We start from the raw sequence: 16,243 nt of genomic DNA, 5'->3' as shown, positions 1-16,243 counted from the left end.
CCCTCCCCACAACATCTCTCTGGGTCATCCCCGCGTACCAGCCCCAAGCGTGCCATATCCTGCATCGGACATAGACTGGCAATTCGATTCTTACATGATATTATACATGTTTCAATACCATTCTCCCAAGTCATCTCACCCTCTCCCTCTCCCACTGAGTCCAAAAGTCCGTTATACACATCTGTGTCTTTTTTGCTGTCCTGCCTACAGGGTCATCATTGCCATCTTTCTAAATTCCATATATATGTGTTAGTATACTGTATTGGTGTTTATTAGTAGGGCATTTAATCTTTTTTATGCTTTTTGAGTAGCATAAAAAGGCTGTATGTGAGAGGATATATGTGAAAAGGCTAACATTTCTTGTAGAAATAGAAGTATAAAATGTTTTTATATAAAGGAAGCCTTAATTTATATGTATATTTTAAAAGATCTGCCCCATTTCACTGATGTAATTTTAAGCATCAATCATTCCTCTTTTGTTCACAAAGCACTTCTTTACCTGCTTGGGATAGAAGAATTCTTTGGTTCTACCTGTTCCTGTCTGTACCTGGATAGAACAGACCCAGAGAAGAGATTAGATCAAGGTGGAGCACTGGCTTGAATGGCAGCCTTCTGAAACTGTTTTGAACAGGAAAGATGCATGTGCCTTTTCCATAGCCTCCTGGAAAATCAGCTGATCGCAGTTAACCAGAGATTGTTGAAAAAAATTACTGAGGCAAAAGGCAAGTGTGAAAAACAATTGAAAGTGAATACTGTAGCCTAGGGGCACGTGGGCAGGAGACTCATGGGAGGAGGTTGGAATAAGCTCCAGGTTTAGTGGCTGTGATACTAGGATGTGGAGAAGACCTCACTTACTGTCGGGTGATGTCTGCAGTGCCTGCAGTGGAGAAACTCAGTCGCTTGCCGGGAGAGTAACAATAGCCAGGCGGCAAGTATAATACAGCAACTATAAAATAGCTAAAATTAAGCCTGTGTTAGTTTTCTATTGCTGCATCACAAATTACCACTAATCAGTGGTTTAAACATAGTCCTATTGGTTTTCTTACCATTCTGAAGGTCTAAAGCCCAGGATGGCGTGAATCAGTTCTCTGCTCAGGCTCATAAGACTGAATCAAGGTGCTGGCCTCTTATCTGAAGGATCTGGGGAAGAATTGACTTTCAGAGTTTTTCAAGGTCTTAGCAAAATCCAGTTCTTGTGGTTGTAGGCCTCAGGTTCCCACTTCCTTCCTGGCTGTCAACTGGGGCTTACTCTCAGCTTCTTGAGGCTGTTTAACATGGCCGCCTCCATCTTTCAAGGAGCAAGGACCTATGGAGTTGTTCTCATGCTTTAAACATCTCTGATTTCCCTTCTGCCTTCCTCTTTTGCTGTACAATGTGTTTGGCTTATAAGGGCCCAAGTGATTACGTCTAACATAATCCAATAATCTTCCCATTTTAATGTAAAAAATTGTAACACATAACACAATAAGAAGGTTTATATTTGATCGTACTTACTGGTTCCAGGGATTAGAGCAGGACTTTTTTTTTTTTGCGGGGTAGGGGAGCACATTTTATAACTTCTACCTACCACAGAGCCCAAATTGAATTTTGTAAGACTTACATGAAAAAAATATAAAATTTCCTTGGTGGATATAAAAGAAAATCATATAGGTTTCACTTTGTAAATATCATATCATTACCTCCCAAGTTATCTAGTCTGTCAATTCAGTTTAATTTCAGTCAGATTCTTAACAGAATTTTTTATTAAATTGGCAAGCTGATTCTAAACTTCCTGTAGTAGAGCGAAATGTCTAAGAATTGGCAGAGACAAATTTGAAAGAGAATGATAGAGATCAACAGACTATATTAAACTAAAGTTAACAAAATCTTGAAGGATTAGTTTAGGAGTAATCCATGGCATAGAATGAGGATTCGTTTAGTAGATGATAAATTTGCTTCAGTCAAAAGGGAAATGATGGCCTTCTAGGTAAATAGTGGTTTAGTTGTCTATCCATTTGGAAACAAAATTAGATCCTCATTCCAAGCACAGAAATAGTTTCCAGATGGAATGAAGAACTAAATAAACTAAGTAAAATTGTACAGGTATTAGAAGTATTTAAGGGAATTTGCTTATAAACTTCAATTTAGAGAATAACTAACCAAAGTGCTAAGAAGCATTGGAAAAGACCACAATGCTGCAAAAGATTGAAGGCAGGAGAAGAAGGGGATAACAGGAGGAGATGGTTGAATGGCATCACTGACTTGATTGACATGAGTTTGAGCAAGCTCCAGGAGTTGGTGATGGGCAGGGAATCCTGGCACACTGCAGTCCATGGGGTCGCGAAGAGTCAGACACGACTGAGCAACTGAACTGAACTGAACTTATTAGTGTCTGGAAAACGCAAATTAAAATAATTAGTCCTTCCGTCTTTCTTGCTCAATCAGATTGGAAAAATTTTGCTCAATCCAAATGTTGGCAAGGGCATTGAGACATGTACTCTCCTTGCATGAATTGTAATGGTCTTTTTGGCAGTGCCCATTGTAAATTTAAGTAGGCCTATCCTTTGAAAGAGTAGTTTCACTAGGAGATTTTTACTGTAGTTAAAGACATAGGTACATGAGCACAAAGAGACATTTTCGGGTTGTGGCATTGTTATTATAGCAGAAAATGTCTAACAACCTTAAGATACTTCATAGCAAGGCTTTTTGTTTATAAATTATCTAATGGATTTTGAACAAAAGACCAATTAAGTTTAACCAAAGTAATTTATGGGATTTGTAACAAGCACTGTCTTCTCCCAGTGTGTGATTTTATCACCTCTTATCACCCATTTTATATTTAATCAAAAACATTTCCCTTATATTACAATCTATTTTCTCAAAACAATGCAGTGTTATCATCTTACATGAGTATGTATGAAATGGTAATTCTCTGAAGAAAGTGCAACTGAACAAAGTCCTGCCTCATAATGTGTAATGTCCTGTGAATTTCTTGTACCTGTCAGTGATGAGAAAAAAGGAAGAAAAAAATCTATCTGTAGGTATACCATCAAAATAGGTTCTTTTTGAGATTAATGTGTTTATGGAGTAATGTTTTCTGATTAAATGGTTCTGTGTGGATAATATTTAATATGTTAGATGATAATCTTTAAAGAATATGTAGTGGGAAGGGGAGAGATTAGATGTTTTAGATAGGTATTAGCATTTACCAGACAAGGGAAATATTTTCCTTATGTCTGTGTTTATATGAAAGAGATAAAGTCTAATATCTAGACAAAGACATTTTCAGAACATTAACTTTGGTGGCTTTAATTGTAGGTTTGTTAGGTAAGGATTGAAAATGAAAGCCTTGGTGGTAGTGGCCAAGATGGTAGAGGAGGAGGACCCTGAGCTCACCTCTTCCATGGGCACGTGAAAATTATACCTATTTACAGAGCAACCATCTGTGGGAATGACCTGAAGAGTTTAAAAAAAGATTTTCTGCAAGTAAAGATGTAAAGAAGGAACCACAATGAGACGGGTGGGAGAGACAAAGCTTCAGTATAATTCACACCCACACCCCTTGGGAAGGTGACCCACAAACAGGAGGATAATCACCATTGCCGAATTTTTCCCTAAAGTGCAACCCCCACTTTGAGCTCCCCAGCCCAAAATTTTGCATTGGGAAGACAAGCCCCCAGAATATCTGGTTTTGAAGACAGGAGAGCTAAAGGGCTGTAGAAAACAAAGACTCCACTCTTAAAGAGTGACTGCTAAACCTGACATGCTTTGAATCCCAGCACAAAAGCAGTAATTTGAAATAACCTGGAGGAATCACATTCCCTCATTTCAAACTATACTACAGAGCTACAGTAATCAAAACAATATGGTACTGGCACAAAACAGACATGTGGATTGATGAACCTGAATAGAAAACCTAGAAATGAACCTGAGCTATGGACAATTAATCTGTGACAAAGGAGGCAAGAAAATACAAAACGGGGGAAAGACAGCCTCTTCAATAATCTTTGTTAAACTGGACAGCTACATGAAAAAGAATCAAATTGGACTACTTTCTCCCAGCATATACAAAAATAAACTCAAAATTGATTAAAGATGAAAAATATAAGACCTGCAACCATAAAACTCTTAAAACATAGACAAGGTGCCCTTCAACATTGGTCTGAGAAATACTTTTTGGAAATATCTTCTCAGGTAAGGGAAACAAAAGCAAAAATAAACAAATGGGACTGTATCAAACTAAAAAGTTTTTCACAGAAAGGAAATTATTAATATCAACAGAATAAAAAGCTTACTGAATGAGGGAAGGTTATTTGCAGCCCATATATCCAATAAGGTTTAATGTCCAAGGTGCACAGAAAACTCATACAACTTGATGTCAAAAACACACAAACATCCCAATTTAAAAATAGGCAGAACACCCGAATAGATATTTTACCAAAGAGGACATGCTAATGGCCAACAGACACATGAAGAGATGCTCTGTATCACTAAGGATCAGGGAAACGCAATCGAAACCACAGTGAGATACCACCTTACACTTGTCAGAATGGGTATTATCAAAAAGGCAACGAATAATAAGTGTTTATGAGACTGTGGAGAAAAGGGGACCTTTGTACATTGCTGGTGGGAATGTAAATTGATGCAGCCACTGTGGACAATAGTATGAGGGTTTCTAAAAAAATTAAATATAGGACTGCCATATGATCCATCAGTTTTACTTCTGGGTGTTTATATGAAGAAATCAAAAACACTGATTTGAAAAGCTATAGAGACTCCAGTGTTCATTGCAACCTTATTACAGTAGCCATGATGTAGAAGCAACCTAAGTGTTAATTGATACATGAGTGGATAAAGAGGTGGTATGCATCTATACACAGCAGAATGCTAGGCAGCCATTAAAAAAAGAAGCCATGCTGTTTGTGACAGTATAGATGGATCTAGAGGACATTGTGCTAAAAGCAATGAGTCAGACAGGGAGAGACAAACGCCTGTAGAATCTGAAAACAGAACAAACTAAGACAAAATGAAGATAGACGGTAGTGCAGAGAACAAACGGATGGTTGCCAGAAGGGAGAGGGTGAAATTGGTGAAGGAATTAAGAGATGTACACCTCCAGTTATGTAATAAATAATTGCAGAGTATATTAGTGTGTATACATATATATATATGTAATTTAGGAAGATAGTACCAACAATCCTACATGCAGGACAGCAAAAGGAGACACAGATGTAAAGAACAGACTTTTGGACTCAGTGGGACAAGGCGAGAGTGGGATGACTTGGGAGAATAGCATTGGAACATGTACATTACCATATGTGAAATAGATGACCAGTGCAAGTTCGGTGCATGAAGCAGGAAACCCAAAGCTGGTGCTCTGGGCCAACCCGGAGGGATAGAGTGGAGAGAGGTGGGCGGGGGGTTCAGGACGGGGGAAACACATGTATACCTGTGGCCGATTCATGTTGATATGGGGCAAAATAATCTCAATAATGTAATTTTCCTCCAATTAAAATAATCACAGAGATGTAATATACAGCATAAGGAATATGGTCAATAATGTTGTAGTAACTGTGTGTGGGACTAGTTGGTTACTAAACTTACCATGGTGATCATTTCAGAATGTATGCAAATGTCAAATCATATAGTATACTGGAAACTAATGTCATATTGTATGCCAACTATATTTCAGTTAAAAAATAAAACATAAAACCTTATGAAGCAAAATGAGATAAAAATTTTAAAAAGCTTTGGCTCTGTGTGTGTGAAAGTCGCTCAGTTGTGTCTGATTCTTTGCGACCCCATGGACTGTATAGTCCCTGGAATTCTCCAGGCCAGAATACTGGAGTGGGTAGCCTTTCCCTTCTCCCTTCTCTCCAGCGGATCTTCCCAACCCAGGGATCTAACCCAAGTTTCCCACATTGCAGGCGGTTCTTTACCAACTGAGCCACAAGGGAAGCCCATTAAAAATTGCTATTTTAACTTTATATATCTTCTGCATTAGTTGTGGAAGTAATGATCCTGGTGAAAACTGCTTTTTAAAGTGAGAGAAGTATGGGATTTTAACCAAAGTAAATTCTTTTTGATGAATTTATTAGACGTACTTCGTGTAAGCTATTATCTTTATTAAAATAATAACTTTGTCTTGATATTTTAGTCTCATAAGAAAAGCATCTCATTAATTTATAATAAATAATAATTTAAAATTGTTTTTCAGAAGTATTTATTTAATACTTAAATCTCTTTGTAATTGAGGCAAAACTTAAAGAGGGAACTGTGGGCTAATAAAATTGTTTCCATGTGAGCAAAGCTAATAAAAGATGAGAACTGTGGCTGTGTCCCACTGAGAAAGACAAGACACCTTATTAAAAAGAAAAAAAAAGACACAACCTGTGAATTATTTTTGCAGAAGTCAACGAAAGGGTCCGTTGTCCTTGAACACGTGTTTCGTCACATAAACCTTGTGGAGGTGGACTATTTTGGACTGCGTTACTGTGACAGAAACCATCAAACGGTGAGTGCAGTCACTTCATATTAAACTTTCTGGCTGTAAATTTCATCATATCTCTGCCTTCTCTTGTAACTGAAAAACTTAAACATGTTTTCCACTGCTAATTTCTTTGAATGTTTTCCCTCTTCTGCCAAAAGTCTGTAGAGTTGTAGGATTCACAGTTTGTGTGTGTAGATTTCTTTACAGGTGGCTTACATGGTTTCTGTTTTTTACAATTATATTATAGAGAGTACTTTCCCTTTGAGTTGTTAGGAGGACTGAATTAGCCATTTAATGTGTTAGGAGCCAAATGACTAATGTCTTATAGTGATAAGTATTATTGCTTTTTAAAATTAAAAAAAAATTTTTAAATTGGAGGATAATTGCCTTACAATGCTGTGTGGGTTTCTGCTGTACGACACAAGTGAGTTATAAATATACACAAATCCCCCCCCCCTTTGCCCCCCCTTTTCCCCCCCCCCCCCCCCAGTCTCACTCCTCTGGGTTGTCACAGCACACCAGGCTAAGCTCCTTGTGGTTATTATTGTTTTTTAGGAAAGTAAATGGTTAAAGAGTATTTAAGAGAAATACAGTGTAAAAAGGTGCCTATCTAAGTTTTATAAGTTGGACAAGCAATTATAAGATAAACTAAGTAGAGGTTTTCATTCATAAGCTTGATGAAGTAAGAGTAATAAAGGCAACCAAGCTTTTGGTGTTGGATGTCATTTGTTCAGGAGGATTTAACTCAAGATCTTCCTAACGGGTTGGATGGTAGAGAGTTATTAACAAACTTAGCAAATTGGTTAGTGTAGATTCTATTTGGTTATAAGGTTGAAAAGCTCTCTTGGATGATGAAGAGAGGAAAGATTTTGAAGGTGAGGAGGGTTGTGAGATATGAAAGTATATTCATTAATATGACTTTTGGCTTAAAAATCTAAGACAGATCTTAACCTGAGCTAGAAAGTCTTATGCTTATAATGCTTAATGCTTACCTTAAAAATACCATATTTGACCTTTCATTTTTTTATATGCCTGTTAAAATGGCTTTTCTCTTCTTTCTTCCTTAGTTCGCCTAGCCTCCACTGAGTCATCTGGGTCTGGGGTCTGTTCGTTGCGGTTCACTGATTATCTGAGTGGGGTTTCTTGTTCTGTTCTCACTAACATGCTAGGATGAGAAGAGGCAGGCAAATGGAATGCGGTTGATGGCAATATGTTCTTGAGCTTCTTCCATAACAAGCTTGTTCTGTTTCACAAGATTTCACAAAGTAGGAATAAAAAATGGGGTGTGTTACTTAGCTTTCCATAGGAAGGAATTGCTTTCTAAAGGCAAGTGGTCATTAATACGTGCTTCAAAGGGAATGGACATATTCAGGTCACTGAATTCTGTCTTGTACGACTGTAAGTCAACATAGCAAAACTGTAAATCTATACTGAGAGATTAAATTGAAGGCCATAGAAAATATCTTGTATTATCTTCATATTTTTGAAATAGTATTTTTCCAGCAGAGGGAAATTCAGTTTCTGATCTTGTATGTCAGAACTTGCCTGGAAAGATTGACTTTCTTGCTAAAATTGTATAGACCTTATCTTTGTTTTTTTTTTTTAACATTCCAAAGGAAAAAATGTGAAAAGCTAGAGAATTTCAAACAATGGCTTGTATCATTGCAAAAGAATTGGAAGGTGGTATTGATAGTTTATTTAAAGTTTTCTAGGGCTTGTTAAGATCAAAATTTATTTTTCCATTACCTTTATTTCTAAGAGTTGGCATTTCTGATACAGGCTTAGGAGAAAACACATAATATGAAGGAGAAAACTTATTTAAGACATGTTTTTTTATGTGGGAAAAACATCAGATGTGTAAATCACATGATTTCTTGGTCTTTTGAATTTGTGTTCTTTATAGTAAACTCAGAAAAAATAAGAGGTGATTTGTAAACATGACTTAGTCTTTGCATGTTTAAATGCATTGTTTTCCATTGTAGGAAGCTATGAGAATAAGGTCATGACAATTTACCCTTCCTTTAGGTAACTGTTTGATCAAAGCCTGTCATTTCTGCAGGGTTGGTAGAGTGCTTGATGTGCTTCTCTTGGATTTTGAGATAGGTGTTGGGACCTCCATCACTCTAGAAGGGCAGCCCCCCAGCTGTAAGTCTTTGAGGGGATTGTCAGTAAACCTCACTTCATATTTCCCTACTTCCTCTCTATACTAGTCGAAACAGCCCTTCCTATCCCATAGTTACTTAATGGTGAATACGAGTTTAAGAATAGCCCGATGCTAGAAGAGCACAGGACATGGGGAAAAGTCTTTGTCTTAAAAACAGAGGAGTTATTTCTGTGAATATGCCTGGATTACTGTCCATTAGATTGGATTTTGTTTATTGCTTTACTCTTTTTCTGTGCCCAGAAGTTTATTTTAATGAACAATGCCTGTGTAAGGATCTTATATGTAATTAAGACCTAAATAGAAGACTTTGAGGTCCTAATGGGGACCGCTTAGATCAACTCTTGAAGCCAGTGCAAAGAGATTGGGAAGAGGACCTGGGGATGAAAGGAAGAAAGAGGACAGGAAAAAGAGATGAGTGCATCAAAGAAAAACTCTTCCTCCCCCTCCGTCCATCAGCAGTGGATCATGCTTTGGGGCCGTGCCTGAACTGGCTGGGGACGGGGGAAGTAGAGGGCTTTCCTGGTAGCTCAGACAGTAAAGAATCTGCCTGCAATGCAGGAGGCAGCCTGCAGCACTGCTAGTCATCCAGGTGTGGTCAAAGTGTAAGGATGCGTCTATAGGTGACTTAGACTGGCAGTGGCTGCAGAGCTGACGGGGAAAGGTTATAGAAGGCTTTATGCCCATCTCAGGGAATAGGTGTGTGTTGCATGAGAAGATGGGCAGCTATACCCTAGAGAATTAGGCAGCAACCGGCGGCTTCCCTGGTGGCTGAGATGGTCAAGAATCTGCCTGTAATTCAGGAGTTCAATCCCTGGGTCAGGAAGATCCCTGGAGAGGGGAATGGCTACCCACTCCAGTATTCTTGCCTAGAGAATTCTGTGGTCAGAGGAGCCTGGCGGGCTATAGTCCATGAAGTCACAAAGAGTCAGACATGACTGAGCAAATAGTACATGCATATATGCCTGATAAATATGTCCCTGTGGCAGGTAGACCCCACATCGCAGGGAACTTGTTCTCTCTCCTGGAGAACAGAAATAACCAACAGGCCTCAATGTATCAGCCATCACCATCTTTGTCATCAATACACCAGCAACTGTTGAACATTTTCTTATGTTCATTACATATCCAGAACAACGGTTCAAGTTAAATATTGTTACTTTACCATCAGAGATGAAGAAAAGGAAGCTAAAATGGTTAAACAATGTCCCCAAGGTCACACAACCAGCAAGTATTAAGATCAGAATTCAAACCCAAGTCTTCATGTCTTCAAGATCTTCCAGTTATCTGGTACAATAATGTCCTGACTTGAATGCATGTAAGATGAGGAATTCTGAGGAAAGGGAGTTTCATGCCTGGAATGTTAAATGAAAAAATTCAAATTTTATTAAACTGTATATTTCATGGAACCAAGTCCTGGGAAATTTATGTAGCAAATGCCTAGATTTAGATGTTCTATATGTGTAAAGAGTACTTGTTGTTCAGTTGTTCAGTTGTGTCTGACTCTTTGTGACCCCTTGGACTGCAGCATGCCAGGCTTCCCTGTCCTCCACTATCTTCCGGAGTTTGCTCAGATTCATATACATTGAGTCGGTGATTCCATCCAACCATCTCATCCTCTGTTGCCCCCTTTCTCCTCCTGCCCTCAGTCTTCCCCAGCATCAGAGTCTTTTCCAATGAGTTGACTCTTCGCATCAATGGTCAAAGTATTGGAGCTTCAGCATCAGTCCTTCCAATGAGTATTCAGAATAGAAACATAACCTTGTTAAGGCTAATGTCTCTCTGAGGTATAGCTGACTTGATTTGGAACACTCTGGGCTTCGTAATTTCTTTACTTCTCAGGAGGGTTCTGTAAAAGGATCTTAGGACAATAACAATAGTCCTTCATGAAGACACATTTACTCAGACTGAATTAACACAGTGCTTCCCGCATCACCTCAGGCTTTCTTTTAGATGCACCATGGAGTTCATGTACTTGCAGTTTCTTTTTCTAAAAATGGCAACGGTGAAAGCAGTTAACCTTAGCCTGGATCTAGAACCTCCTTTCTGTTCTGCTCTGAACTGGGTTATCAGGTTCATTCTTAATCCAGACTGGTCTGTGTGGAATATGTCCTTTTTATATCTGGACCAGTCTTGATGGTAGCTGGATGTGAGGCAGTCTGTCATAGGGATTAGAAGAGTACATCAGTTTTGTCTAATGACCATGCCACTCACTAGCTGTAAGTATTTAAAATTCTCTTCAGGTATTAACCCTCAGTCTCGAACAGCAGCACTCTCAGGAGAGTGGACGCCCTGCAGTGTGTTCTAGGCCTGCCTGTCACCGGTTGAGTGGCTGCTCATTGGGAACCCCTTCCTGTTTCTCTCATGGCCCGTGGCCAGCAGCTGTGCGTGGTGCAGCTTCAGTCCAGGTGAGCACCAGCCCTCTCTGCTCAGTGTTCTCATCCCCAGCCCCTGTGGGCGTGTCACTTTAGATGGCCAAAGGGACTTGGCAGATGCGACTACAGTGAGGGTCTTGTGATTGGGAGGTTATCCAGGTGGGGCCAATATAGTTACATGTATTCTTGCAGGTGAAAGAGAAGGCAAGAGGGTCAGAGCAGATGTGACAGTGGGCACAGAGGTCAAAGTGGTGCACGCACTGAAAGGAGGCCTCGATACCAGGGAGGCAGCTGGCCTCTAACAGTTGGAAAAGGCAAGCCAAGGGTTCGCCTCAGGTTCTTCCAGAAGGAACACAGCCCTGCCTACACTTAAGTTTTAAGCCCAGTGTCTTAGTCAGTTTGGGCTGCTTTAACAAATTACTGTAGGCTGGGTGGTTTAAGGAAGAAGCATTGATTTCTCACAGCCCTAGAGGCTGAAAGTCTGGAAGGAGAGTGCCAACATGGTTGGATTCTGGTGAGGGCCCTTTTCCAGGTTTCAGACAGATGACTGCTGAAATTACACCACATAATTTCATGTGGTATAAGAGCTTTCTTGTAAGAGCACTAATCCCATTTCTCCCTGACCTAATTACCTCCCAAAGGCCCTACCTCCAAATACCATCACCCCAGGTGGTTCAGTGTTAAAGAACCCACCTGCCAGTGCAGTAGATGCAGGAGATGGGGGTTCGATCCCTGGGTCGTGAGGATCCCTTGGAGGAGGAATTGGCAACCCACTCCAGTATTCTTGCCTGGAAAACCCCATGGACAGCGGAGCCTGGTGGGCTACAGTCCACAGGGTCGCAGAGAGTTAGACATGACTGAGCATACACGGATACATAGGGGATTGGGGCTTTAACATGTAAACTTGTAGTGGACACAGACCTTCAGTCTCATATCCACTGAGATCGTTTTGGACTTTTGGCCTTCAGAATTGCAAGATAATAAATTTCTGCTGTTTGAAGCCACAAGTTTATGGTCATTTGTTCCAGCATCAAAAAGAAACCAGTGCATGTGGTTACTGTGGGGAGAGTTTTATTTTGCTGGCTCAGTGGAAACATGAGGGCTTTCTTGTTTGGGTTCACTGCATTAGGGAGAAACCCGAGACACTGTTACAGCTCTGGGTAATATTAGCATATATCCTTCTGCAGGTGTGCAGAATTTCTGTGATTAGGACTGCATGTGTACGTCGCAGAAGTCTATGAGTACATTAGTTGCTGCTGCAAGGATTATCTAGATTCCTTATTATGAGGGAGGGAGTGAGATCTGTTCAAGATAGGCAGAGAATTGGGATTTTAATACAGGCTTCTTCACTTTAACAGTTGGGCAAGTTTGAAATTACTCTGAAGTTGAAAGAAGCATGAGCTGCCTTTGTTATTGTAAATGGAGTGTGGAGCGGTAGCGGAACAGATAACTGCCTTTGGGGTCACAAGACAGGTCGAGCCCTAGCTCTGCTCTTAAGAAAGGTCAAGTCACTTCATTTTTCTGAATACTGAGATGCTTTCCTTGCCCCGACATTCAAGACTGTTGAAGGATCAAATTAGAGAACACCTGAAAGCTCATTGTGTATTATACAGTTTTAAACACTTTGAACACTTTTCGTGTTGAAACTAGGATGGAGGAAAATATTGCTGGTGATAATATATTTTTAAAAGGTGAACTAGAGGAAAGAAGGAAACAGTCTGGAGGAAAGGAGAGAAAATCTAATAAGCTCTGGACGCTTAAACACCTCTGGAGATTTTTGAAGATCCGTTTTGTTGATTTTGAAAGCAATAATAAGAGTAAATGTGATATCCTATTACTACTTCTGGTTTTAGAATTTATAATCATGTCCCGTTTTACTTTAAATACTTATTTGTTTTGCTTATTTGGGTGTGCGGGCCTTAGTGTGGCATATGGGGTCTTTAACCTTCATTGTGGCACACAGGATCTAGTTCCCTGACCAGGGGTGGAACCGGGGCCCCTGCATTGGGACCGCTGAGTCTTAGCCGTCGGTCCACCGCAGGAGTTCCCACATTCTATTTGAATGTTAGCTTGAGGCTTCTCTACAAATTACTCCTTCAAATGCAGATTTTACCTAGTTACAGCTTTTCTCAGAATATAGAATTCAACCTGCCCAGTCTGCTGTCCGGTAACTTTAGAAGTCAAAGAAGGAGGGAGACACCTTGCATTACAGAGTCAGCCAGCACATGAATGCCCTTTCCCCCAGTGAACTCTTCTCTTCACTGAGACAATAAAAGCAATCAGATGGAAACTCCCCAGCTTCTTAACCCTCTGTACACACTTCAGTTCAGTTCAGCTGCTCAGTCACGTCCGACTCCTTGAGACCCCATGGACCGCAGCACACCAGGCCTCCCAGTCCATCACCAACTCCCGGAGTTTACCCAAATTCATGCCCATTGAGTCAGGGATGCCATCCAACCATCTCACCCTCTGTCGTCCTCTTCTCCTCCTGCCCTCAATCTTTCCCAGCATCAGGGTCTTTTCCAATGAGTCAACTCTTCGCATCAGGTGCCAAAGTACTGGAGTTTCAGCTTCAACATCAGCCCTTCCAATGAACACTCAGGACTGATCTCCTTTAGGATGGGCTGCTTGGATCTCCTTGCAGCCCAAGGGACTCTTAGTTGCTTCTTAATCATCCTTTTCCCTCCTCTCAGTGGAGGAGCCCCAGGGCCTCTCTCCTGGATTTTGCTTCTGCATCTGCAGCCTTCTCGCGAGTCTGAGTGAACTCCGGGACATGGTGGTGGACAGGGAGGCCCGGCATGCTGCGATTCACAGGGTCGCAAAGAGTCAGACATGACTGAGCGACTGAACTGGAACTGAAGTGAACTGAATCCTTTCAAATCAAAATAGATTACATCAGGTGCCTCTAAGTAAGAGAGAAAAAACATAACAAATACTGCTTTGATAAGTCTTGGTAAAGCATTTTTAATACATCTCCCAGACACTGTGAAGTTGAATTACTCTAATGATTACAAACTGTTTGCCATTCAGTAAGTTTTGAACCCCTTGCTTTCAAACTAAACTAAAGCAGAACCTGATGAGTGGTCTGAGATACCCTTGCTCTCAGAGCAGGTTGAGAGGGGATGGTGATGACTACAGTGCATTTGAGATGCCTAAAGATTACTGAAAGTAATTTTAGATGACAGATCACTGTGTGATTTTTGGGGGGGGCGGTGTATAACTCAGGAGAGTTCAAAAAACTGAGTGATCTTCCTTTATCAAAACTCCTTCATTTTCAATCTACCTTCTGGAGTAGATAACGTTACTCAGTGCTCATCCTTATAAAGACAAGAAATAGGAATAAAATTGATGCTGACCCCTGTCTGACACCAGGAGTATATTAAAATCATTCAAGGGTACTGAGAAGAAGCAGTCCAGTATTTTATCAAGATGCACTTCCAATAAATATTCACTTTTTAAGTTTAAGAATTATTAAAATTTATAATACTTTGCTGTTTTAATTGATAGCCATCAGACTTTCAAGAGTCTTCTCCAACACCACAGTTCAAAAGCATCAATTCTTCGGTGCTCAGCTTTCTTCACAGTCCAACTCTCACATCCATACATGACCACTGAAAAAACCATAGCCTTGACTAGATGGACCTTAGTCGGCAAAGTAATGTCTCTGCTTTTGAATATACTATCTAGGTTGGTCATAACTTTTCTTCCAAGGAGTAAGCGTCTTTTAATTTCAGGGCTGCAGTCACCATCTACAGTGACTTTGGAGCCTAAAAAAATAAAATCTGACACTATTTCTACTGTTTCCCCATCTATTTCCCATGAAGTGATGGGACCAGATGCCATGATCTTCGTTTTCTGAATGTTGAGCTTTAAGCCAACTTTTTCACTCTCCTCTTTCACTTTCATCAAGAGGCTTTTTAGCTCCTTTTCACTTTCTGCCATAAGGGTGGTGTCATCTGCATATCTGAGGTTACTGATATTTCTCCCGGCACTCTTGATTCCAGCTTGTGTTTCTTCCAGTCCAGCGTTTCTCATGATGTACTCTGCATAGACGTTAAATAAGCAGGGTGACAATATATAGCCTTGACGGACTCCTTTTCCTATTTGGAACCAGTCTGTTGTTCCATGTCCAGTTCTAACTGTTGCTTCCTGACCTGCATACAGATTTCTCAAGAGGCAGGTCAGGTGGTCTGGTATTCCCATCTCTTCCAGAATTTTCCACAGTTTATTGTGATCCACACAGTCAAAGGCTTTGGCATAGGCAATAAAGCAGAAATAGATGTTTCTCTGTAACTCTCTTGCTTTTTCCATGATCCAGCGGATGTTGGCAATTTGATCTCTGGTTCCTCTGCCTTTTCTAAAACCAGCTGGAACATCAGGGAGTTCATGGTTCACGTATTGCTGAAGCCTGGCTTGGAGAATTTTGAGCATTACTTTACTAGCATGTAAGATGAGTGCAATTGTGTGGTAGTTTGAGCATTCTTTGGCATTTCCTTTCTTTGGAATTGGAATGAAAACTGACCTTTTCCAGTCCTGTGGCCACTGCTGAGTTTTCCAAATGTGCTGGCATATTGAGTGCAGCACTTTCACAGCATCATCTTTTAGGATTTGAAACAGCTCAACTGGAATTCCATCACCTCTACTAGCTTTGTTCGTAGTGATGCTTTCTAAGGCCCACTTGACTTCATATTCCAAGATGTCTGGCTCTAGATTAGTGATCACATCATCATGATTATTTGGGTCATGAAGATATTTTTTGTACAGTTCTTCTGTGTATTTTTGCCACCTCTTCTTAATATCTTCTGCTTCTGTTAGGTCCATACCATTTCTGTCCTTTATCGAGCTCATCTTTGCATGAAATGTTCCCTTGGTATCTCTAATTTTCTTGAAGAGATCTCTAGTCTTTCCCATTCTGTTGTTTTCCTCTATTTCTTTGCATTGATCGCTGAAGAAGGCTTTCTTATCTCTTCTTGCTATTCTTTGGAACTCTGCATTCAGATGCTTATATCTTTCCTTTTCTCCTTTGCTTTTCACCTCTCTTCTTTTCACAGCTATTTGTAAGGCCTCCCCAGACAGCCATTTTGCTTTTTTGCATTTCTTTTCCATGGGGATGGTCTTGATCCCTGTCTCCTGTACAGTGTCACGAACCTCATTCCATAGTTCATCAGGCACTCTGTCTATCAGATCTAGGCCCTTAAATCTATTTCTTAGTTCCACTGTATAATCATAAGGGATTTG

The 16,243-nt window shown here is 40.3% G+C and overlaps 1 protein-coding gene across 2 annotated transcripts in view; it reads left to right on the top strand.

The window, feature by feature from the left end:
• The window catches only part of LOC120852622 (band 4.1-like protein 4A), a 288,931-nt gene that overhangs the window by 104,419 nt on the left and 168,269 nt on the right, over positions 1 to 16,243 (top strand). For both annotated transcript variants that reach the window (XM_040225954.1, XM_040225953.1), the window contains exon 3: positions 6,389 to 6,493. In XM_040225954.1, coding sequence (XP_040081888.1) covers positions 6,389 to 6,493 — 105 coding nt within the window. The remainder of the gene's footprint in view (positions 1 to 6,388; positions 6,494 to 16,243) is intronic.

The sequence above is a fragment of the Oryx dammah genome, unplaced genomic scaffold (genome assembly GCF_014754425.2).
Source record: "Oryx dammah isolate SB20612 unplaced genomic scaffold, SCBI_Odam_1.1 HiC_scaffold_26, whole genome shotgun sequence".
NCBI classification, from domain to species: domain Eukaryota; kingdom Metazoa; phylum Chordata; class Mammalia; order Artiodactyla; family Bovidae; genus Oryx; species Oryx dammah.
The sequence above is the reverse complement of the archived record's forward strand: the minus strand, read 5'-3'. Positions and strand labels throughout refer to the sequence as shown.